The 27712-nt window shown below is 33.6% G+C and overlaps 1 protein-coding gene across 7 annotated transcripts in view; it reads right to left on the bottom strand.

The window, feature by feature from the left end:
- pcdh17 (protocadherin 17) overlaps positions 1-27712 on the bottom strand; it is a 58958-nt gene that overhangs the window by 9240 nt on the left and 22006 nt on the right. For 4 of the 7 annotated variants that reach the window (XM_088603060.1, XM_088603075.1, XM_088603090.1 and 1 more), the window contains 2 exons: positions 26005-26063; positions 25708-25880 (listed from right to left, as the gene is read on the bottom strand). In XM_088603060.1, the coding sequence (XP_088459186.1) occupies positions 25708-25880; positions 26005-26063 (232 nt within the window). The remainder of the gene's footprint in view (positions 1-25707; positions 25881-26004; positions 26064-27712) is intronic. The other 3 variants (XM_088603067.1, XM_088603084.1, XM_088603108.1) reach the window with 1 other exon arrangement.

The following is a 27712-nucleotide window of genomic DNA, read 5'->3' as shown; positions in this document are numbered from 1 at the left end:
GTCTGGATTCCTCCCATACGTGATGTCTGGCATCTTTAAACTTTGCCCTCTAGGCTTGTGTATACTGTATGGTAGTAATTGGCAGGCCTTTCAGGATATATCATGTATTATTCCCATTGTTTGCTGATTGTGGCTCACTGCAGCCCTGCATTAGACTAGGTGGTCATTGAAAATGAATAAATAGTAATACTGAAGAAATGTGTGTTTATTGCATTACTCTTTATCCAGTTCAACCTTAAAATAGCACATCAAGGGACTCAAGTGCTTAAGTTAATAAGGGTCTTCAATCTAAGTGCAGGCTAAGAGCTACATTACAGACATTGCTGATTTGACTCTGGGCTATGTTAGGTGTCCCTGCAGCACACAAATGGTTTAGTGTGAATGGGGCTGGGTGGGTTAAGTATCCCTGACTTGCCTCAAAGTAGACGCATTTGACAGTGTACCTCTTCGAGGACTACTGAAAAGTCCCCATCCATTCATTGCTTGCACAATGTCCAAAGCCATGAGGTGAGTTGATTTGACAACTTAACATTCCTAAGTGTGGTGTATACAAACAATAATTGAAATAATACCACAACGCTTCTACTTCACTTAGTGAAGTCTCTGAGCTAAAGAATTGTAGACTATTGGACTCACCCTGAGAACTACAAAATAGTGTACAGTATGTCATTCCATTATGAGGCACAAAGGCACATTTTTTCTACATATATTAATATACTTATTTATAAGGAGTGCATCGTCCCACATGTTGGCACAGCAGGATGAATGGAATTCTACTTGAAAGGGTTCTACATTAACAAAGAAGTATATTTTTTTCAAGCACTCAATATTTTAAAAGTTGCTTCCAGCATTTCTCACCGTTGGATGTGGCAAATGATTAATTATATATTTTGGGGCTAGCTTGATCTTTTTTTGTATAACAGAAATGAGACTCAAACCGAGCAATGTTTTTTTTAGCAGTAAAGTGGATAGCAGGATGAAGGACAGGTTGATTTACCTAAATGTCGCAGTCACTCCAGGTTGCTAACCCATCCAATCTTCCTTTTATTACACCACACTATGATTAATGGCTTCCGATCACTACGAGTAAGGCCCATAAAAAATGTCGCTGTAAAATACAGCCTACAAAACAGCATGCACCTGTGCCCTGCGACTGGGCACAGTCATTATAACTAGCAGGGCTGCACTGCCTCCAAGTGTATTCTGTGGCAGCTGGATTCAGCCTTGAGCATCTGTGACAGACTAGAGCTGCACCTGCACACCTAAGGGACAAGAGCACTATGATCTGAATAAACCTCACAGTAACACTCTGGGACTTCAACAGAGATGGTAACGTGGCTTGCATAAACGTGGTCACCTCACTCGTGCAGAATGCTAAATATGTTTGGATACTGAAAGCTTTTTCCCCCCACTTAATATCATAGAGCTAGTCATATTAATATTTCACATGTGCACCACAGAAATCTTTGCCTGCCTTTTTGAAATATTTTTTATCTCTCAGGTTTTACACTTTTTATGGTGTAGTTGGATTAACCCCACATTTCACAAAACAATAAACAAAAATAACATAGTAATATAAACTATATAAATATGAGTAATTTTAAAAGTAAAATCCTACCAATTCAGAACATAGAATCACACAATTTCCTTAGCAAATACGAATATCACTGATTATTATTGCATAATATGTATTCATTACCAACAAGTGAAACAAGACTATTCTTAATTGACAACAGTTATGCAAAGTACAGTACATGACATAATGGCACATTTTATGTTAATATCTTTTATTATTGTATATTCTAGAACCACACCAGCGGAAATCTAACTATACCAAAACAAGTCGAAAAACTGAAACAAGGTAAAAATGGCTTTTGATCAAATGTGTTGTTTTGCCACTTTATTTCAGTCAGCAGGACTCCAAGAACGTAAATAACTGTCATGTTGTTCAAAGTTACATCCTAACGAGACCATGTTGATGGAATGAAAACATTAAAATGCACAGTATATACTGGTAAGGACAAGAAGAAAAAAAATAACCTATAGTTCTGGTTGCTTAAAAGTCACTTTCATTCCTCCATAAGAGGCATGCAATTATACAGTATATGGTGATATTTCTATATTGATCATAATGCTATTCCAGTCCTTTGTATTCAAATAATCTACAAAAAACCTTACAGCTGGAAAACATGGCATATTTATTTGCTTAATATTTCCCAGCTCATTTAAACAAGACGTTTCTCCACCCAGCAAGCTGGAATACTGCAACTCAAATTTCAATGAGGATACTGTTACATGGGGATAGACTGATTGGGATTAAATGCGCCTTTGTTTGTTATTGTGTTCCTACTTCAGCTACATTTAGGGAGGGCAATGGGTATATCTGCTGCACTGGTCAGTTCCTGAGGGAAGCTGTAGCAAAGAGAAAATGCAATTGTTTGAATCTCAGGATAGAGTATCATACTGACAAAATGATCTCTGTTCCTCAATTATTCAGCAACGATTGTCCATAAAAACAGATTAGATTCAAACATGGTATATTCATAGTGAGAGGGTTAAGAAAAAGCAGTCCTTCCTATGTTAAGGCATAGTCTTTGTTCTGTTAGGCCTTTAAGAATAAATAACATTTAATTTATGTTTACACACTAAAAGTAAACCTTTGAAAAATGCATGATTATTAAGTATACAATTTACAATATTTAAAACTTTGCAAATGTGGTTGTCTCATTATTGTCTGTGCCTTGGAAGATGTTAACAGTTCCTCCTGACTTATATTTTCTACATAAATGATTATCTTTCAAGAACATGATGGGCAAATCTTGCCTTCATAATTTATTTGTGATGGAAATTTTTTAAAATGAACTTAATACTTCAGATTAATAATAAAATAAGTCTAAAAGTACTGTGCAAAGCAAGAATTATACATCATGTAACAAATTAAAAAAAGAAAAGTACAAGTCAGCATTCCCACCATTTATTATAGTGTATATATTCACAACCATCACTGCAGAGATGCTCTTTAAAATGAGAAATTCATATTGGAATTTTTAAAAACATGCAGACTTTAATCATGTTTTAATTTATATAAAAAAGTTGAGTGAACTCATGGCAAGTTTTCAGATTTCATTTAAGCACCACACAGTGAAATACACAAACTAGCCTGCAATGCAATAACATCCCCATTTCAAAATATACTGTATGTATTGTTGAGCCTACACAGAGTGTACTCAAGTGTGTTCAGACTATTCCTAGTAGCCGTGTCCCTTTATCTCTGTGCTTAATATAAACAATAACCTTTCCTTTTCTTCTTTTGTTTTGCACTTCAGATTAACTACTTGGGTAATAATTTCAAGAACATAAGGCATGCACTCTCAAAATGCCTTATAAGCCTCAATATAGTGTGATTGTATTCACTGGCCTGTTGACTACAGAACTCCATCTGCGCACTTTCAGAGTTTAAGGTGTCACATGAAACACCACTTCAATTCATTTAGCGGTTATAGAAATTCGGTAAGGCATTCACATGTCTTACTTTTCAAGTGAAGATTAATGCAGTGGGGTACCCAGTTCACTTTACAGCAGACAACAAGTCTACCAGCATGTCTTTAGGAGGTAGGGAGAAATGTGACTATTTGGAAAAAAAATGCCCTACACCAGAAATCAACAAAGGACCCTGGAGCCCAGAGCTCTGAGGTAGCAATGTAAACCACCATGCTACCATGCTGAGCTCAATAAAAAAAACTTTCCCCCTTATCTCAATTTCTCAGCTCTGCACCCAGGATGTTCTTCTGTAGGACTTCTGGCACATAATGACTGTAGCATGTCACCCATGTGGGTGCTGCACTTCAATGGTGTAAGTGTGTTATTTTCTATATACAAAACACTTTGGGATGAAAAGCACTATATCAATGTGAAGAAGTAATAATAGCTATTATAAATAATAAATATCAATTATTATATCAACTATTATATTAATAATATCACCACCACATTGCCCAGTAATTTGTATGCATGAAGTGTTTACAAAGTGGGTGCATCAGAGAAAAAAATGATAATTGCTACATTTAGGGAACACATAATCCTACAGAGAATAGCTTAGTAAAACAGTATAAATATTCCTTAGTTATTATGACAGTGGCTCATTTCGTTTTTTGTATTTATTCTTCATCTACGTGCCATCTACATCCTTCACTAAGAACAGTAATGAACAGAAGAAAACGTTATCCAGTCCAGGTGGTAAAGACACAGCTGTGCCTGCTTAAAATAAAGCCATTAATGCAACAGCTTCCATTTTCACTTGTTTATTCTTTTAAGACAATATTGATAGAAGTCATTGGTTTATATCCAGCCTTAAAGGCACATACAGTACACAGGGAAGAAGTATAGAATACAAGAATATTTTATTCTCTCAGATGTTAACAGTCCAAAGCTAAGTTGCACTGTACAGTACCTGTGTATTCAGATAGAAACAAAGACAGAAAATCTCTACTTTCAGTTTTTAGAAGGTTTATTCCGTGTATGAAAATATTTAGGCCTCAAGGAACCTATGCCTGTTATGAATTAAAACTTTAAGCCTGCAAGAACTGTATTACTGTTTTGTGCTTTCCCAGCTTGCCTATGTTCTTTCAAGGTCTCTCGAGTGGAGGTGTAACTCTTGTATCCTACACTTGATTCAGGTAAATGAAAGGGAACAGGGGTCTTAGCTAATTAGGGTCTTGGTTAATTGCCCAAGGCTGATCTACTGTAACTGCCTAACAGAAGAAAGAAAACACAACGTTTCGGCTGTGGAGCCTTCTTTGGGTTTAAGAAAGAGAGGGCAGTCAACAAAGATAATATACTGTAGCATGGGAAAACAAAAGCCAGGAGAAAGGAGGAGGTGGGAGCAAGGGAGAGGCAGAGTGGCCAATCATGTGGTGCGAGGTTGAGAGAGGTGAAGAGAGGTGTGAAACGAAACCTTCAAATGCATAGAGAGAATTAGATGGTGACCCAGTTCCCACCTTTGTATTGTGAGCCAGTTGGATGCTGCAGGGTTTTAGAAATGGTGGTGGGAGGGGTACGAGAGAGATGCACTATGGGAAGCCCCAGGTGTGAAACAAATACTGTATGTAGACAAGACGAAATTCCTCCTTCCTAATTTCTATTATAACTTCTGTTATAATTCAATTTCTTACTCGTTTCACAATCATAAAGAAAAAATGCTGCTACTGTATATTTGTAAACATAACTCCTTTTAATTTGGAAGAGGTGCTAAAAACCTTACTTTTGAAACTTTATACTGGGCCCTTTGTAACATCTGAGGTACTATGTTTTAAACTGCAAGACCTTCTCAGTAGAGGGCAAGATACTTATATGGGTAACAAGCTTGGTACATTTGCTCCAAGAAAATGCAAAATCAAGTTAAAATTGACATACCAATTACATTTCCTACACACACGCCCCATTGTGTATCATGTCTTTAAAACATAATATTCAATTGTTCTAGCACAGGTGCACATTTCAGAGAAATACACAGAAAAGTATTTTAAACAGGTGAAAACAGCAAGAAGCAAATTTCCAATTTCAATTTCATTAAATTGTTTGCAATTAGTACATAAGGTATCATGTTATCTTATTACTAGGCATGTAATCCACATTTTGAATGCAGATTTGCTCCTTCATGCGTAAATCCATGCAGAGATTCCTACACAAATCATAATCAACACCACATAGCAGGTGCACCTGGAGAAAGATACACCTGAGGTTAAATGGTGGCAAGTTCATACAGGCTTTCTTTCTACATTAATAGGTCATTAATTGCTAGAAAAACATTACACCATTATCAATCTGTTGCATGTTTATTTTACTAGTTAGAAAAGCATGTCTTTGTTGACTTATACACATTAAAATTCACCTTTGTGGTATAGCCACACTGTACAAAAGAGGCATAAAAATATTATATAAACATGAGAAAACTAGGCAGAAATATTTGAGAAGCATTTCCACACTCACTAGTGGGTTTTGAATGTACATAAGTAGTCAGATGTAATTAAAAAAATAATAGATCAATTTAATTTTATGTCTTTCAGTGACACCCTGGAAATTGCATATTGTTATATTGTATTATTTTGAAAACAGGTGGGGCACATGAAAGTACTGCAGTATTATATTTATCCATAACTTATATTAATAAGACTGGGATCTTATGATTACAGTTTGCTAATAATTACAAAAAACACTAATACTAATTTGCAAAATAGAAAGAGTTAAGGTTTTGTGGTCAGTTAGCCTTTTCTAAGACTGTACAAACTGTAAATATGAGTCACTGCAATATGCAATAATGTGACCACATGCTCATTTATGATAATCGAGCTTAGCTAGCCTCTGAAAGACACCACTCCACAAATACAAAATTAGGACAGCACCAAGTGCTGTGGGGCCCACAATTACAATTCTTTTTATAATTTAAAACAATATTTAACAGTATTTTAAGTAAGTGAGTAGAACATCTGTCACTAAGGTACAAAGAGGTGAACACAATACAGTCACTGCACACAACAATTTATTTGTACTTTTGGGGGATGTCATGGCTAATGAATAAATATGCTGTTTAAACATTCCTAATTTAAACATGAATTAATCACTAAAGTAATAGTGTTTTGAACCTTTCGTCTCTGTCACACCTTGCATTAACATCTTGATAGTTTGGAAAAAAAGCATACCAGAAAAAACAGTCTTTAAATAGCATGCATATTAAACTATGTTTTAATATACTCATTGCCATGCAAAAATTCAGCTGTACATTACTTGCTTTCAAATAGTTGGCCTACTTAACAATCCATGCTCTATTCATTGTTTTTAACATGTCAACAACACAATTAAACCAAATATGCTATTGTACTATTCTGATGAGCATTGTGATGGTCAAGTGTGTTTTATTGAGTAGGTTATTTACATTTTAAAAATGAGTATTTATCTGCAAAAACACCAATTGATTTTCAATAACAATGATTCAATGAGCAATAGTTTGGAACAAAATGCAGTAATAACACTTCTGAATCCAAAATTCCTGACGTGAATATAGAGCAAGAACAGTAAAGTGATTTATTCAATGCTGAAGTTTATAAGTTCTATAATTCATACTTAGGTTCCTACATTCATCATCTGTGATTTAACCATTGAACTGCCCAATTAGCTGAAAGGTTTTTGGGTTTATTTTTATGCAAAATCAGCACTCTGTCAGAGTTACTACAAGCAAAGCTTTCATGAAAAACATGTAGACAGAAGTCAAGATGCACAAACCATAGTAGTGGAAATAGTCAATGAGTATTTACTGAGGTAGGGATCACCATCATGTGTTAACAGTACTTAACAGATGCCAAATCAATAAATATAAGTGTACTCCAGTCCTTTCTTATAACCCGGTATTCGTTACTGATATCTTCACCTTTAATGGCTATGGTTTTTCTGCATATTGGCTACTTGTTCATATCACAATGTTTCTATTATTGATTGAAGACAGCATTCATTTGTGGTAGTGTGATGTAAAGTTAAAGGCCATGTATCCAAGAACTATAGATTTTGAAAGTTTACTGATGTTCATATGTAACACATTTCAAATATCAAATAGTAATTTAATATCTGACAACTGGTGCTGGTACCACAACTCCGACATCAGTCCTTGCAATTGCTTTTATAATATCCATTATAATTAAAATAGTTAAGTATGCAAATGAGTGGGATGCATTCCGTATTTCCTCTTAAAAGCCACCACTACACTTAAAACTAGGGAACAGTCTTCAGCTTTAGAAAAAAAACATCTACGTATGCAGGGTGTAATGATCAGTAACAGTTTTGGGTCTCATTATACATAACTAGGAATATAACTAGAAAATTTAAAAGGTAAAAGACTTTTACCAAATACCAAATTCATTAAATTCCTGTGAATATCTTTGTCTATATGAACAGCAATTAATTTTCTTTGACAAAAACAAAATTTCAGCTTCTCTTTATTTTTGTTTCATTTTTTCTTGAACTCTAATTCCTAGCCCACCATTTTGCATGATACAATTCTTTTTAGCAGTGCTTTGTTTTAGCATTCATGTTGTACAGTCTAGAATGTGTATGCAAATACTGCACCCTTAACGCCCCAGAGTGCAAAAAAACACCAAGGAATCAAATATCTTGTGAGGTCTGATGCAAAATATATGGGTACTGCAGCAACTAACACCAATAAAGCATATAACTAATATACACAAAATACAATAAAAAATAGATGAGATACAGTACAACCTAAAAATTGTCAAATGTTCTGTAAAGATGGAATGACATTAACTCAAATCAATGGACTTAACCCAGAGATTTATTCAGTGTCCTGTTGAAAGCACACCATGTCACTATGTTTGGTTTATATTACATGTAAGAAAAATACTTCTGGAAGGTTTCTGAAAAAGAGCAGCACATCAGGGAGAAAACAAATCAGCAACATTGCTTTCTCATCTGTCCATAAACGAAACCCCAAAACGACACACAGAAACTGATGTCAAAATTCTTTTACAGAAGAACCACACACTTTCATGTATAATTCACTAACACAAGCTAAAGGCAACGGCATTGTCCTAACAAATAATACAAGTGTGGTTAACAAATGTAATTCATGCTCGATTGCAATGCCCAAACTCAACAATACATTTTGCTTTGACTCTGTCCCCTGTGTGTCAAAAGTATACAGCGAGAAGACGCACGACAGAACTGTCAGTATTAGTGAGATTTCCCAGGTTGTCGCCTCTTGCAAGTCACTGAAGCAATTTTCCCCAAATCGTGCAAGATAATTGACCCAAAATAATGTCTCACATGCACTCAATACCACAACAATGGAGCATGCCCAAAACTGTTAATAGGTTATAAATTAAATCTTTTAAGTATACCTGTATGTTTAAGAACCTTTTCAGTCCCATCTATATGAAAACTGAACTGGAAAAAAAACCCTTGACAATTCGTTTATCTGGTATGAAGGGGCTCTGTGTGTTAGTGAAATATGAACTGAACTATTAACTTTCACAGATCCTCCAGAAGCAGGAATGAGTCAACATTGATCAGAGTAATTAACTTGGGCAGCAAATACAGACTGGAAACATACTATATTTATAAAAAAGTATCAGCTTACAATTATATTACGAAACAAACTTGTTCCCACACAAAAAGTATGAATGTTGATACCTGCTTCATTCACCATGGCCAATACATTGTCATCAACATGTCAACAGCAACAATGGAAAAGGAAGGTAAACCCAAGGGGGTAAAGCTACTGCTACTTTAAATGCTACCTGTACAAACTGCCAGTAAGGTTAACAGGGACATACAGTAGCAGATACATGAGAAACTCTGGAATTGGAAATTCAACAGTTACTGTTGCAGTTTGGAATGCAACAGTTCCTCAGAATACATTAGAAAAAATGAGAGCTGATAGCTTGTGTAAGTGTTTACAAATGCTGGATCATTTTTAAAAACGACACCATGATTTAAGTGTTTACCGAGAAGTCTTTAGGCTGGCAGAGAAATTTAACAAATCACATGGAGTTTGCTGAACACTGTAGCAGCATTCCGGAGAATACTGGACTGATAGCTGCTGACTACTAATGCTCTTAGCAACAAGAATGGCTCCAGTTAGCAAAGATGTTGTTCACACTTTTTTGGATTAATTGCAAATTAATTCTTGTGCAAATGCTGGGTGAAATCTGGTGTCATATGCAAGTTTAGAAAAATACATACGCATCTATTACTAGTGCATTTGTTAAAAGTGAAATTTTTATCACCTTTTATTATATTGTAACATGCATACACTACAAATAATTTCTATATAGTTTTATATATACAAGTATCTTAAGAATTGTTTTAATCATGGAAATTAAATTTTGCATATACTGTATATACACATATATATGATATGTTTATCATTTATGGATTGTTAGGGATACTTTAATAGATCCGTTGTTATTAATTTTCTTACTAATTTATCTATGTTTTTATCAAACTGTCATACATTTTATGCCATTTTATATGACTGAACATTCTACTAAAGAAATCTGGGTGAAGTATCTTGGCACAAGGGCAAACCCTAATTGGGATTTGAACCCATAACTCTCCACTTACATGTTCATAGTCATAATAACCATTCAACACTAATCATGTTGTAAATATACTGTAATAACTATAAATAAAAGAAAACAAAAGTAAATTAAAACTAACAACAAAAAATTAATCATAAAATATTTTTGTTCATGGTAGCAAGGACGCCATTTGCTGAACAACATACTGTAAGACAAAAGGAATCATATTAAGAGGCTGGTATTAAAGAGCCTTCATAAAGTTTCACTTAGAATCTAAATGCATCAGGTGTTTTTACAGAAGAGAAACTGCAGTTTCCTTTAATAATATGTATAAGATCCTCACTGTATGTAAACAAGGCTAGAGTTTCTTTGTATTTATTTAGCATTGATATTTTATCCCTTTTCCTGCATATTAGTGTTTACTGTCTAGACATACTCTGTTTATATATATCATTTCATAACAGTGATTGAATTAAAACAGCCTTTTGACTTGAGTGCAATATGAGCTTATTAAGACATTACATGGGATAATCATTATAAATTCTCATATCAAGTTACCTTAAATTAAATCTGTGCATCTTTCCCTTGTCACATATTCCTTTAGGCCATAAAATAGAGAAGCCCATCCAACGTCTGTGAGCACAAGCCAGTAACTAAGCAGCCATAAATCGAATACTTTATTTGAGAAAGAGGGAAAATTACATTTGTGTATAAATATATAATACATAGATATTTCTATTGGTATTCATTCTAAAACTGCAAGATTAGGGTCAAAGATTATTAAGATTACATAGGATAAGTAAAGGATTACCGAAGCAAGATTATGATATATAACAGTTCTGAAAAGCAACTCCACACCTGTCCTATAAGCAATGATCAACTGATGATGACCTCCTGCAGGATACACAAAAGAGAGGTTTTATTTCAGCTGCATAATCATGCAAGGTGAATTAAACAGAACTGCCCAGACCTCCATTCCTGTCATAACACTTCTGGATTAACGTCACAATACTCTTGAGGGTTTTGAAACCATTACAGTTCATTTTGATTACATCTTACTCTTTTGTACTTCCAGAATATCACTGCGGATTTTTATATTCAAAGGTACAGTATGGAATTCAAGAAGTACATGTTGTTTCTACCATACATCAGCATATATTAGCCACAATTTTTAAACATTTTTTCAACAATTTTTTAAACACAATATTTAAACTCCCTTTTAAACATTGTGCAATATAAATAATTGTATGGTCAAGAATTATTTATATATTTCTTTAAAATAATATACTGTACCAACTGTTATACAGAAACATGCAGATATTTTAAGTAACACAAGAACATGTTAATGTAACATAAATTGAAGAATGCTGTTAAATTATTTATATTATAAAGTTAAGACTTTTGAATAATAATATATGCTTCTTTAGTACACCTATATATTGTAGAAACATAATAGACATTATCGACTCAATAAGAAAGTACACATATACTATAATAGGTTAAGAAATACTAAACATGGCTAAATATTCAGATTTAATTTTTTTGGTAATGAGCTCATGATCAACCTGTGGAACTGCATCTCATTTGTTTCTTTGATTGAATTTCAAGCATTCACTCATTAGTCATGTTAGCTGTATAACAATTCGTTTTATCAACAAACCCTGATGCCTTTTAGAATTAGTGAAGTGTTACTGAAATTAAATGTGGAACCACTGGTATATATTACACAAATCGTTTCCATGATGTAGCATTTTTGTGGTGTGAAGCTATTGTTGAACAATGAAAACGTATTTTTAGACAGGCTAACTGCACAGTACCTCAAATTACAAGAAGTGCCTGATCAAATTCAGGAACATGTTGAGAAAGCAATAAATAACCAATGGTTTAGTTCAGGGATTGAAAATTCCATTTACAAATTCTTATTAATTTGTGACAGAACATTAATCGAGTGTTAAAACCCTGTTATTAATCAGTCCCTACTAATTGTTAAGGACATGGTCATTAACAAAAGTATAACAATTGCTTATATTTATAAATGTATAGTATTTTCTTCCCAAAGGATCTCAAAGTGTTTTACACATACAGTAGAAGGAAACCCACTTCATTAACATCTCATGTATCCACCTGGGTGACATGTAAATCATTCAACCTGGCTTTTCTTGGAGGTCTCCCATCCAAACAAGGCTTATTTGGCTTTTGGATCTAACAAGATCAGGATACACGGTAGTAATGGTGCTCTCACAAATGCTTTCTTGGTGTGAACAACAATGTTTGGAAATGTGCTTCTCAAGCAATGTCTATAGCTTTGTTTCTCACATTTTTACAAAGTGTTATTTTCAGTCCCTAAACTCACATATGTTGGCTACTCAGTAAACAACTCAGTGGCAAAATAAAATAAAATAAAATAAAACATATATAAACAGAGAGTTTTTGAAATTGAGCTTTAATGTTATTAAAATCAACTCAGAATGATCCACAATTTATAATGCTATCACTTGCAAAGTCAATTTGCATTTAAAGTTTAATTTACTTCTTTTCAGTTATTATAGACATTTTATCTTGACACATTACAAACATTAAAAGGATAGACTACATAGAATACCAGCATGGTGCTTTAAATCCTCAGTTTTCACAGTGAAGTGCACATATGCATTTCCTTGGCACAACAGCACTTGAAAAGCTGGTCTTGTACAGTAATACATATTTACAGTACAAACACTTGTTCAGGCTAAATGCCTGCTAAAAGAGACTTAAGTCAGGATCTGAAAGCCAAAACTACTGAACGAAACAGTGGCAGTAGTGCATGACTATGTTAAAAGCACATTTCAAATGCAAACTTACTGTTGAAACAGCTGGATACACATCCCACCCACACTGAACTAGAAAATTATATTGAGCTGGCTAGTGCATAGGTGATGTGCATTGGGCTCTTGTTGCTTCAGCTCACATGACATTTCAAATACAACTAGAAAACCTGCCACTAATTCACATGCTAAAATTAATGTAAAACATTTAATGTTCAGGCAGTTGGTGATACAGAATAACCAATTCTAAAAAGAATGTTGCAATGTCTGTCTTTTTTGTGCATCATGCGATCCCACATGTGTCTCTTTGATTAACAGGATAAATTTATTCCTCACAAAATCTTGATCAGGCTATCATGCTGATCAGTGAGTAGACATGACTACTAATTGAAGACCTGCTTCAGATGTCTGTATTATCAGCTGCCTAGTTCAAAGCAGTATATCTTTTCTTCGTTTTTTGTCTTCATTCCGCTACCCTGTTTCATTGCGAACTAAGCCTTATCACAATCTCTTGACTGGATTATCCTTTGGCCCTACTCACAGTATACATTTCCACTTCTGAAGAAAATATATAACAGCAAGAGGCTTACTAATCTCACTGATTTGTACTTTTTAATCATGAAGGATTTCAAGCACCTTCAGGACAGATGGCCAGTCTGCATTCAAAGCCGCCTTTAAAGCAGTAATGTGAGACAGGTCTATGCAACCTATTAAGCTACAGCAACATGGTCACCTGAGTCCTTTGTTAGACTGCTTTTAATTAAAAAAAAGCAAAATATCTCATGTTTCAGATATTTATAATTTTGAAACATGCAGCAGAAAATAGAACAAAAACCTCCTTATGTGATCTAGCGTGAAGATTCCAAAGAAATGGAAAAACAGCATTTCAATTTCAATATACTGCAAATGCTTGTAAATGTTATGCTTTTCATTAAGTGCAACATACTTTAATGGCTGTGCAACCTCACTTGTGCTTTAGCAACACCTGACAGCACTAATCCTATAATAATGAACCTTTTCAAATGGAAAAAAAATGTGAAAGGTGCAATTTAAATAAACATTTCTAATGCCTTCGTTCAGTTTTTTTTCACAGATTAATTTCTCCTGTGGCCTATGGTAATGCAGAAATATGAATAATGGCATAAGGGACTATAGCATTAGTACAGCAGCACACTTACAATATCCATCTATCAGGAAATACATTTTAAAATACTATTTTAATAAATAAAAAAATATCTGGAAATATTTTTTTAGCTTGAATCTCCTCTCCAAAGGAACCTTCTCAGCAGTTGGAAAAACAAGAAGCATGTTGTGCGACAGGATTTTTCTAATTAACCTTGGTTAAAAGAAAGTTATTTTTTTTCAGTTTCATAGCCCCTTAAGGCATTCACATGTGACTTTATATGAGCATATTCCAATATGTTATATGTTTAATTTATGAAGAAAACAAAATGTTAAAAGTGAAATTACACAAATCTGTATAAATCCTAAGACTTTCTTGTATTTCAGGGACTCACTTTTGCAAATTCTGAACTATGTGAATCAATATACAGTATACCTCCCTAACACAGTCACATGCTCAATTAATAATATAATAAATACTGAATGCACTGTAATTCATCTGGTAAGAATAAGGTAAGATTAAAAAAGTAAACATGTCTTGGTCTCCACAAGACACCAGTCAAGATTTAATTTTTTTCTGGAAAGTGCATTGGACTGTAATCCAGTTCTCTAATAATATTATCTAATAAAAAAATCTTATTTATTATTTCAATTCAGGGTAATTTTTGTGATTAGAGAATAAAAGAGGGAGCTACCTTCCTCAAAGAAAACATTTTGCAAACAAAACTTGCTTTTTTTATTGCTGCACTCCAGACAAGTTTTTTTAAAGTCACTCCACAAACCATTCTAATGCAAATACACTGTAAAATCAAAAGGTACATGACTCTGGTGACAACACGTCAAGACACTGCTCCTATTAAGGAGAAAGAGTCTGTGTGGGTCAAACAAAGCGATACAACAGAGGAAAAAAACTCACGGCTAGTGACAAACTTTAGCCAGCAAAAATCCATTCTGTTTTTTTTTATTCAAAGCTTTTTTTTGGTCTAGGAATCATTATGTTTAAAAACAGACTTCAGATTTTTTTTTTACTTGAGAATACAGAAGAAATTAAAAAACCTTTCCAAAGCTGTTTTTAAGAATCTTTTTATGTAATGAGTGGTGCTTATACTACACACTTGGTATACAGTAGTGTTGGTATATTTAGCAGTAAAACTTATGACACACCAAATTGATTTTAGGAAATCTGGTTATGCATTATGAGGAGAGGAAACAAAAAAACATTCCTATAGCCACAAGGACAGACTTATTACTCCATTAACTGCAACTGATTGCAATAGATCTGAACCCACAGGCTACATCCATGCATCTTATTGAATTGGATGGCTGAATTCTGGATCAAAGTTTAAAGATGAGTGCAATGCTTTACATTGGAATGCTTTTTGTATGTAATTCTAAGTATGTCTGCCTTTTGAATTTGGCATGATTCGAATGGAATGCTACAAAATTTAATAAAACAGAAATAAAGGAAAATATATTTTCAGATATTTCTCTCCCTCTAGCTCTGTTAATGTATAAACATTTGATATAAAACACACACTCACATAATAGAAAAAATGCAATAGTGCCAGAAGGCAACTAAGCCTCACTATAATCCTCTCTGGAGCTTCACTCTGTTTTTGGTATGCTTTTCCATACTTCTTCTTTAGAAGTTGAAAAGTAACTTAATGACTGGTATTTATTAGTTTACCTTTAGTCCAGAAAAATTCAATGGCCTCTCCATTTCTTCCTTAATTTAATAACACATGGACATGGATTGGCAGCAGTCTTGTAAGCACTTTGTAGCCTGGTCTTGTCAATTCTCAAAGCTAAGCAAGGCTGGGCCTAGTAAGTCAGTACTGGATGTTAGACGTCCTAGGAAAGCAAGGTTGCTCTTGCAAATGATATTGGAAAACCCGCAAGTGGTACTCATTACTTCAGACCAGAATTTCCAATACTATATACCAGTATATTGACCGAGAACACTGTTACATAGGAGGTGCTATCCTTCAGATGAAGCATGAAACTGTGTTCCTGACTACTTGCTCAGTAAAGATCCCATGGTGCTTTGAAAAGACTACATGTTAACCCCTGTGGCCTGGCTAAATTTAATATTGAGTGGGCACAAAAGTCCCTTATTAATTCAGACAGTCACTCACTTCTCTAATTGATCTGCAGAGCTGCTGGTGCATAATGCCTGCCCTGCATCACCCATGTTGGTGTTGCACAGTAATGGTGAGTGAAGTGGGTCCCCTACTATATCTAAAGTGCTTTAAGATCCTTTGGGATGAAAGGCACTATATAAGTGCAAGAATTTATTAAATATAAATAAAATTAGCTGGACAACATAAATGCTATTAATCATCCTCACACCAGACCTGTCTGCATTCCAAATGTACTGCTCAACCAGCACATGGTGATTCCAGGGAGGATGCTGAAGGATGTGAGGCTTTGCTCATGCCTCTGCATTTTAGTGTACAGTTAGTTCTTGAGCAGCCATGTGTGTCTGAGATATTGGAAGGAACCAACTGAAGCAAGCCACTGCAGAACGGACAACAAAAGCTGCTGAAACTAGTAGTGTCTTACAAAAAAAAATATTTCCACATAGTTCCTTTTAGTCACAACTAAAAAGAATCTGTAAACATAAAATAATCAAAGGAAAGAGAAAAAAGTGGCATCACTTTCAAAGTCTATGAAAAATACAAATTGTCAGCCACTGTTTTTTTTTTCTTTATAATCTGCAATACAACTTCTGGTGTGTATTTATTATCTAATCAGTATTCTTTATGGCTAACTAATTAAGCACAACATAATTATACACTCAACAATGCCTTAAAGTAATAGGTTAAACCAAAATGTCTAATGTATTGCCTTGAGTACAGGCACAACATTAATTAATCACACATATGTACATTTATCACAGTTACAATGTTATTAATCAGTTTAAGCAGACATAAACTATATTTGTTCTTACAATAAGGGAGATATATAGAATTTAATATCTATTAGTTTATCGTTAATAGCCTGTTTCACAACTTGAAGACAAACACTGTCAAAAAGATGTATATGTTAATTATTCATTAAATGGAAAAAAACACATGTACAATACCTTAGTAAAACATCCATGATATAATGGAATTGCTCAGTCTCCCCATATCACTTCCACACCCCTGATAATAATGTCAGTATGTCTAAAGGTTTCTGCATGGTAGGCTGCTTCTGCTTCTGTGTTGTGTTGGATACATTTTAATCTATGTCTCAAAGCAGCTCATTGCAATATGGCAGAAATCTTTAGCTAAATGTGCACAATAAAAAAACTTAAACTACGTATGCTTAAAACAGGAAATCACTATGTTTATAACATTACTATGTGAAAGACATGACCCTCTGTGGTATAAATACGCAACGGATTTGCAGGAAGTATTTAATTTGAGTAAATTCACTTTTTTTTGCAATTCGAATATACTGAACCTTCACACTGAGCCTGTTTAAGTCTATCGCTGTACCTTTTAAACCAAACTGCTACTCAGCAGCATGGGCACTGTGAGTGACATAAAACACTTTGTAAAAGATTAGGGGGCAGACAGCAATGGCTTAGTTCAGAAACATGTCTAATGGACAACAGAATAACTACTGTACTATATCTACTAAAATAAGTCATTTTAAGTCACAGTATCATGGTATATATATTTTGTATGGAAAAGCATTTTATAAAATATTTCATTTCTGTTTATTCAGTAATAAGAAGATTCACAAAAACTCATAAAGTATGTTAGATGTAAAAATCCTAATTTATCCAACTTCAGTAACTGCTGATAAATGCTTAGTATAATGTTTCTGTGTAAACAAAGAACTTAAAGAAAGAAGAAATGCAACACTTTAATAATCATTACTTGAATACCAGTCACTTTTACAGTCCATTCTCAGTCTCTGAACACAAACTGAGATCTGGCCTTGCAGACAACATTACAATGCTGTATGGTGTTTTCTAACAGCACTGATTAATACTGCAAATCACTCTTGCATTCCAGTCACATAGACCTCACTACTTCCGAGAGAAAGCAACACAATATTGAGTACATTTAACTGCTTATGTGCTTTTTTCGGTCATGCTCGCAAGATCTGCATCTGTGAAAAAAAAACACGTTAACAAAAGTACGTTTGTATGTAGGCTTTATATTTTTTGAGTGGCTGGGGATGAAAAAGTTTTTTTTCTGTGCATCATCTTCAATATTTTCTGTAACTCCTGTGTAAAATAAACCCCAAAATAAAATAAATATTCAATATTTCCCTAGCAAATACTTGCAAGTAACATTCCAGACCATGACAAACTCATCTATTTGGATTTAACAAGATAAGATACAATGAATTGCAGATTAATGTTTTCTCAATGTATTGCCTGGTGTATAGAAGTAACAAAAAAGCCTTATGCCTGACATTTACACTTAAGAAATGATTAAATTCCTTTATAATAGAGGAGAAACAATCATTACAATAGATCAATTCTGTAAAACAGTGATGTAATACATTAAAATCTCCTTCATCACAAACCAATGCACCGTTTTATTGGGATACTAAATCATTTTGAGCATGGGTAAATAACTATTCTTACAAAAGAAAATTAAATTAAATAATAAATTATTTTATAACACAATAATTAGTAAATTCTGTTGTAATGCTTTTGTAGTATTAAGTATAACCTACGAGTCCTCTATATAGTATATCCCATGTTTCTTAACATTTTTTATAGGAATATGTTGTGTTTTTTATTACACAATATACTTGTTCATTGCTTACCATATTTGCATTTTCTACTTTTTATTTTTCTGTCTTAATTTCCAAAAAAATATAGTTTACATTTATTAAACCACCTGGCAATGACTGAAAATTCACCTTAAAATATACAATATGTTTCTCCTGATAATTCTTTGCTGAACTGATGTTTCGGATATAATATTCAGATAACCTTAGCAAAACAACTTTAGGAGTTACAGTTCCCAAAAGTGCAAGGATTTTTGTGATATAAATTAGTACTAAATTAATAATTCAGCTCACCTACCAATTTGCCAAAGGCTTCTTGCTTCTAAGCAAATGAATCTATCCAATAGAACAGTACTGGGTTTGTAATTTATGAATGGTGGGCCGGTTAATGTTTTGATGTAGTCTAGATGCAAGTTTGATTAAAATATCCTAAATACTTGTTTGGCTACATGTCCATTAATAAACATTAACATTTTCTTACTACTGCTTAAAATTTGCTTTTTCACAAGAACAAATTAAATTGTTTAATATTATGATAAAATTGCAGAAGGTGGCTTTACTTCTGATTGTTAAGGTCTGTAAAGCACTCTTTCCTTCTAAATTCCCTTAAGAAGAACTCCAATATTTCACCAACAAGAACAGAACATATACAGAAGGTGACTTAACGTTAAAGCCACAAACGTACTGTACAGTAACTTTAAATCAGAGGAGATTATTTTTTCGGTAGTCAGGTCAGCGTTTATAACTGTCCCTTAAGGTAATATGTTAAGGTTCTTTAATGATTAACTTGCAATTGAATTCTGCCTTTATGAAAAGAATCTATAAATCTGTAGTACATTTCACTTGGCATTTTTTAAAATAATGCCATCTAACCCAGTTGTTTCCAAATAAAGCCAAAATGCTACAGCAGAATATGACCAAATTATGAATCCCCCTAAAAGCCACACTACCATGTCTAATAAATTGCTCAAATGACTTCCTTAGTGAACTTTTCCACATGATTTCTTCTTACATCTTACTGTCAATAATGCAGCATGACAGGTCTTCAGAATGTTCTCCTGTGTTTTTTTCTGATTTATGACAAAACTAAGATATGGCTTTAGGAATAGAAGCATATGCTATATTCTTTATATAACAAACATATATTTAGTAAATAGAAATGAAGATGTTTAAATAAAAGAATTAGATATTTTCAGTAAATGATCTTTGTTGCAGCATTATTTTGCCTAGAAGATCAGTTACTGTAAGGGCTTTCTAACAATTACATTTAAATTTCCACTATGACAACATAACTAGTGTTTTATAGTCAGAGAATTTGATGACAACATATTGGCTCTTTATTATGCATTACATACAGATACTGTACTAATCAGAACCTCACATTTCATAGCAAGACCTTAAAAATACACATAGCACAGAAAGTTTTCTTCAACACACAGTATATCAATGAAAGATGATTCAGCAATTCAACAACCCCATTCAAATCTGAACAGGTCCTAAGAAACAACTGTGCAACAACATTTTCTAATATTCAAATCAGAAAGTCAGACCTTAATGGACGCATTACAAATGCACAATTTGATCTATTAAATAAAATTTGTGGTAGTTGTATTATTTTCTTTTTCAGTTAAAAATAAATGTTTAGGCTCTTTCTACATTTTTATTATCTCCTTTGACAACGCTTCTCCTTTATGAATAATCATTTGCATGCAGCTCCAAAGTGCTTTAGGTGCTTTATTACCCAATTTCTGTAGTTTAGTTTTAAAATCTCTTCTGTATAACCTCTGAGCCACGAAGCTGCTCTATGCCATGTAATTTAATTACTGGCATGATAAATGCATGCCACTCAAATGATTTACCTTTTCTGCATTTCCATACTGATTAACAGGGACAAATTCTAAATAATTTATGAATAGCTGAGTATACAGTATATGCATTATACTGTATTATAAAGAAAAAAGTCACAGAAAAACTTTATAATATGTTAGTTAACTTTTGGTCAAAATGTGTTCAAAATGTTATTTGAATATTTAAAAGGCAAAACATTTCCATATTTTCTAACTGTAATATGGATTATGTGTGATGAATTCCATTAGACCTATATAGATTAACTGAAGCACGGGAATAGAAGAAATTTGTTACCATGGCAACACACATTAAAAAGGTATCTGATCCGACTTTACCTAACACATTTCTCCTTTGGAAATACACTTTTAATTAATTTTGTTGCATGACTCACTAATAGTGTTTAGGCAAGGATTACAAAAGTATAAATTCTTTCCACTTTCACTTCAAATGAAACCTAGGTAATGGCCTTGTAATCTTCAAGTATGCAAACTACTTCAAGGGACTCTCTTTGTTTTAATCTGCTTTTTTATGTGGAAATTATTAGCAAAGATATGGTCATTCCTAGGAATTACCTCCTAATTAAACAGTCATCATCTGAACATTTAAGATAAGATTATAACTGAAGGTCAAAGTGAGATGTGTAAGTTAAGATACAGATTAAATAATATAATCTATACACATACACACATATACACATTCACCCATGAACAGTATACAAAAAGAAATGTTTGCTGATCATTATTATTTTCAATAATTATATAACATCACCTCCACTTGTAAGAGAAGTACAATAAAAATAAACTTGCTGCTAGAAAACAAACAAACAACACAGCCTTTATACAGGTAAACTACAGCAGTGTTTTGTACATAAGCATTCCTCCTATACTATTTACACAATGACTGGTTTTGAAATGGTGAAAGATTGTGTTTCAATAGGGCAAGGCTTTTAAAGACCAGAAATATTTGCTGCTCATATTGTGTGGTTATAATACTCACAGATGGAAGCCAATCGTAAGGAATGACATAGAAGGAACTTTAGGACTAAATTGTGACCTGTCACAAAGTGACAATAAGTGTTAGCGGAATGTCTAAAAAAAGTGACTATAGAACATTAGTTCTCTCAACAGTAAGACAATTACAGTTCTAAAAAAACATCCTTATAAGGAAAATGAGAAACTGATATTCAATTAAAGGAAAGCTTAGCTGATGGTAAAATGGGAAAGCTGTCTAAATTTTATACAGACAGAAAGATATATCCATGTTGTTTTTCCATTTACCTATATATGAAACCCAAGTGGTTAATAACAACATAGGTATCATTTTATTTTATAGAATATCATTTAGTACTGAAATTACATACCATCATCATACACTAATTAAACTAATGGCTTTGCTGATATGTCAGAGTATCAGTATAATCTTTGTTTTAACAAGCCAATGCTGTACATTGTTAAGAAGCAATGGGTCACGAAACAGTACTCCTACAGACATATTACCATGCACAAATTAAAGCCAATTGTGTGAGGTCAACCTGAACATTTAAACAATATCAAATGCCTTTCCTGTCTCCTTTTTTTCACAAAGCAATATTGTATGGCACTCTCACAGGCATTGTATGATACAGGAAAACCAACTCAAGCATGCAGCTGCTGATGAATGCATTTCAGGATTAGTTTGTGCTGGAGGCAAATCCTTGCATCAATTAATCACCAATTAATATAAAGCTTTTAATATTTTTCTGCTTAATTAATATACAGCTTCTAATTTGCAAAGCTTAATTAATCAATTTTAAATAGCTTTAATGTGGTGAAACACATCTAATAAATGTATGGAGACGTTAAACAAAAATTACTGTAAATGACTAGGAATTTCTGATTAACTTCCACCCCAATTAATTTAAATCCAATTTAAGTTTAGAAAGCAGTCTAACATTTTCAGTTAACTACACTGACCAGAGCATGTATGGAATCAAGAACAATGGTGAACTAAATTATACCATTCTATTTACTTTGTGGATACCATTTCTGGGAATATGCTCATTGTTTTCAGCTCATTGGACAGAGATAAAAACTGTCAAATAAAAAAGGTATACTATTAGAATGAGCAGGGAGATGAGCTGAAATTAAGATGGAAAGGAGCAAAACTACTCTCAGCTAATCTTCTGCTTTTATTTGTAGATTTTTGAAAAATTCTTATGACCCTTTTTGTTAGACATTTATGGAAGATGTAAAAGGTAGATTATCTCATATACAGTACAGTACATCCCCTATTCGAGAACAGTTTCTGTAATACAGCTTAGGTATTTTCAAAAAGCTCTCTTTAATTAAAGTATCTCTTGTACTGAAATTGCTGTTGTAGATTACAGAACTGAATATACACCCAACACATTATAAAAGTATAAAGTATAAAGTTATAAAGGTGTATTTTTATCAACACTATGAACAATATGAACACTGCAGACTCACCCACTTCCAATGACGTCACATTTTGTTTTTAAAGCAAGTATTTTTCATCTTAACTTCAGTGCTCAAAATGCAGGCTTTTATGGGTGGAAGTTAAATGCCAAAAAGGCACTATATGTTCTATTTACAGTATATTCAGTAGCTTGAAGCTTCAAGTTACATACCTAGAAACTGGAGTACATGTTCTAATCTTTGGTCCTAGAGACTTCAAGCAGAAACATCAAAACATTTAAAATAATTTCTGAAATCACAAAGTTGACTTCATTTTAATTTAGCAGAATACAGCAGTTTTTAACCCTTCCATCTCTTTGGTTTTAACTGCTTTATCCTATACATGGTTCCAGAGGAACCAGAGCCTATCCTGGCAAGAAACAGGCACACATCCAAACAAACATGCAGACACTCACACCAGTTTTCCCAGAAGCCAATTAATCTATCAGTATGTCTTTGTACTGTGGGGGGTAAAGAGAGCGCCTGGAAAAAACCCCAGCACTGCAAGGCAGCAATGTTGACCACTCCACCACCATACCCTGCTCTGTTTTTATAATAGAAGGATATACTGTAGCCATCAATTACTTTCACTAATTCTGCTTTTCTGTCTTGTGAAGAGTAGGCTTTATTTCCTAGGTTACTGTGTTACTTATCTTTTCTAGAAATCAAAAGCACAATGTTTTAACATTGTTTTCTCACTCTTGTGAATCTTTCTCTACAAAAATTTACTTTTTCATTTTCTATGCATGTTTTTCATCATCATGGACTTTTCACTACAGTTTTCAGTAGAACACGTGTATGAAAAATACCTCCTTAGCATAGCTGATTGTTTTCCTGTCATTTGGTGAATACTCCACAAAGAAAGAGCTGCACTTTATTCACATTAATTATGTTAGATCCACAGGACAGAGAAGCATCTCCTAGAGACATTTATGCTGAGAAAGCATTTGTCTAAAATTAAGACTGTGCTACAACTTAAACGATCTTAATTACATTATTGCTTACCATATAGAAATGTATGAATCTTTTACATTTACAAGACTACATATGAGACATATAAAACTAATAATAATAATAATAATAATAATAATAATAATAATAATAATTCACAATTCCCCCAAAAAATCCAAAACAGAAGAAAAACCAAACATATTTCTGTGTGCATACAGTATGTACTGTTTTGAAGAGCACAAAATAACAAAAAAAGAATGCAGAAAGGTTCTATTAGACAGCACATTTTAAACTCTGGTTATGGAAAATACATTTTATACATATTTAAATTATTAATTCAACCACCAGACAGCTCTAGATGTTTGCTACTCTGTATTTTCTTCATGTGGTATTCTGTATTCCAGTACAGCCTGACTGAAAACCATGTCAGCCTTACAAGACATATTAACAAATATGAAATGCACCACAGTCTTTTTGAAATATGTCCTGACATCCTTGGTCTTATGACTATTTTTATGTCACAGGACTGCAACCAGCAGGACAGGTCTAGAAAAAGAATGTTACTGGGAAAACAGAAGTAAGCCAGCTGGAACCAGTTAACTTTATTACATGGATATGGATTTGTAGAGGAAAAATGTTTATTTCAAATGTGTTCTTTTGCAAGGGGAAGAACTGAAACTCTCTATAGCTCTGTTTGAGCACTCTTGTATCGGGTGTACACCCTCAGCCAAGCTCATTATTACTAAACAATTTACTGGATTGTTTCATTACATTCTGCTACCATTAACATTAACATTAACAGTAACATTATCTATGCTGTCTGACAAGTTATCCCTTGATCTTGTCCATTGTAGTGGCATGCCAATACATTTGGTAATTTAAAGCTATATTGTTGTTATGCCCATGGATGATTAAATCAGTTCATTTTGTAAATATGAAACATATGGGCCACTTTAATTGGCCAATTTTTCTTGGCTATGCATTTATTTGAGCTAAACCTAATGAAGATGTAATAACAAAGACAGACACACACATTGGACCATATCTGCAACAGTCACGCCATCCTACTTAATATGTATTAGCCAAACATTTTGATAAAACATGTTTCTTATCTATAATCAATAAAAGTAGCACTAAATGTAATGTGTTATTTAAGAAGGACTTCCTGAAAAAACATTTTCTTTTTTTAAAAAACAAATAAATGGTATTCACTTTGTACAAAAAAAAATAAAACTTTGAGGCAAAAGATGTCTGATATAAATTATAAAACATTTGACACACCCATGATTACATTCCTGAAGATAATGCAGCACATGTAGTGAACCTTCCCTTAAACATAAGTGGATGAAAGTGAAATGCATATTGGGAGAGTTATTGTTCTACACATGTCATATGTAATTTTTCTAACGACAGCAGTTAAAATAATTATTCATTTTTAATCAATCTGTTACATTTCCCAGTGTATGATAAGTCATTTTCCGTGTTCCATTATTAAAATTTTAAGGAATCATGCTTAGCACAGGCCTCTATCTTGAACTAAAGTGGTTAGGCTTATAAAATCATAATGGGCTTGTCTAGTTTGATAAACTGTTAATGTGGCTGGTGTACAGAAAGAGAGAATGAGGAAGAGAAAAGGGGAGAGGGAGAGCAAGAAGGAGAAAGGGCTGTCTTTATCGTCAAGATGTCAAAGCTTTAACTTCAACTCACCCTGCTCAAGAGGTTGGGGCTTAACTGAAGTTGCTTTCATCTTCAGGGCCTCCTTAGCTGACATATCACAGCAGGAGCCTTTATTGGTGTCCTGGTCACTATCAGCCTGGTCACTGTCCCCATGCCCACTGTCTCTAAGGCTTGCACGTTCAGGGTCCTTGAATGTGGAGCTGCTAAAAATAAAAAAAAACCACAGTGTCTCCTTTACTGACTCTAATTTGAGTAATATAGTCTGAAGGAGTAATTCTGACAGGAATGTAAATGCGATGGCTGAGCAAGTTATTTAATAGCCCTTACCTTTGAACAAACTGCTGCCTGCTGCCCATGTAATTGGGCTCTGCGGGAAAATTGTCTGTCTGTGAAGGAGAAAGGAGAAAATTTACGTATTGTGCTACACAGAAATATCTCCTGCCGTGCAACAAGATTTCCTGGTGGAAAAATGATTAATAATGCAAAAGTTCTCTTTAATCTCCGAATTTGTACATTTTAATTACTTAACAAAACATTGGGCATATTAATTATACTTTCCAAACAATTCCATAATTCCAGGCTTCAAATTACCTGCTAATGTAAATAACAGGCCCTCCTGAAAAGGGCAATTTCCATCTTTAATAGGACACATAATACCATTTCTTAATTAATGATGATATGACGCTATAGTCTTTGAGGAAAAATAATATATGACCCTACTCCATTGAGAAATGTAAAGGACAAGCATGCTGTGATATCCACTTTAATTGTGGCATTTGCATTAAGTTCTAATTGTCACTGCTCTAAATTTAGCAAGCCAAATAAACAGTAAAGGGATGTTGGTTTCAACTACCCTTCAGATTTTAATATTTTCTGTTTTTATTTAATCTTACATCTCATCTCCTGATGAAAATTCTTTGCTAAAAAAATCAAATTCCAAACATGAATGCCTACTGAAACTGGGCAGGCAAGGAACACCAGTGATATAAAGTAATATAACACTAAAATATATAGGGTATTTTTCAAGGAATATGAAAAGGTTTGGCTCTGTCAGATATATACCATTTAGTGAGCAAGGAAAGGCTGAAGGGTTGCAATATCAGATTCTCCACACAATGCCACTCTGAAATAGTTATTTTAATATGAAGCATTAAGGATGGTTTTCTCCCTTCACATCCCCCATGTTGTGTTAAAAAAACAATTTCCATTCTTCACACTTAACTCTCATCCAACTGAATTGACTTATCCCTGGTTAGTTCAACACATAGTTCTAGAGAATATAGATTAACTGAAATGTAAGAGAGAAATTAAACTTTTCTGTAGTGACTACTGCCTAACAGCCCCAAACAATTTTTTCAGTAGGTCAGACATTAAGATGGAATGCGAGAAGTAATTTAATTGGTTTTTAATCACTGGTTTGGTCTGTTTGGTTAGAGGAATGAGAGGCCGGCTATAAAGACATGGCCATTGGAACGGAATGAACCCAACCATAGGAATAGGTGGGGTAAAAGGCACACTGTGCCTTACCTTTAAATTAAAATGAAATAAATGAAAAGACCCAGTTATAAATCAAAAGTCTGTTTTGAAGAATGTCTAATTTTTTTTTATGCAAGAGTGGGAAAAATCCTGGGTAGATAAATAAATTATTTTTTTAGTTTCCTGCAGCAGGATGTAGATTTACTGGACTTTCTGAATGCTTTTCATTTTCATTCAGTTTAAATTGAATACTAAAAATACAGCTAAGAGTACAGGTAAAAAAACGTTTTACTGGTTATAGAGCTCACGGTAACTTCCATAAAATACATATAATTGCATCTCACTTGTTGTTTATTTACATATCCCATTTAGCACCTGCACATCATCACATTAACAAGCCTACTTTCAGTGATTTACTACTATAAAACATTGTACTATGTATCAGTTAGAGAGAACTTGGGGTACAATGTGTTACTTCTGCCATCACCTCACATTTCAACAAAGGTATACACTATCAGGGGACAGAAGTGATGCTTCCGCATCAATATCCTCCCTACTT

The sequence above is a fragment of the Lepisosteus platostomus genome, chromosome 2 (assembly GCF_059453375.1).
Source record: "Lepisosteus platostomus isolate fLepPlt1 chromosome 2, fLepPlt1.hap1, whole genome shotgun sequence".
Classification (NCBI taxonomy): domain Eukaryota; kingdom Metazoa; phylum Chordata; class Actinopteri; order Semionotiformes; family Lepisosteidae; genus Lepisosteus; species Lepisosteus platostomus.
Note: the sequence above shows the minus strand (reverse complement) of the source record. Positions and strands in the feature narration are given on the sequence as shown.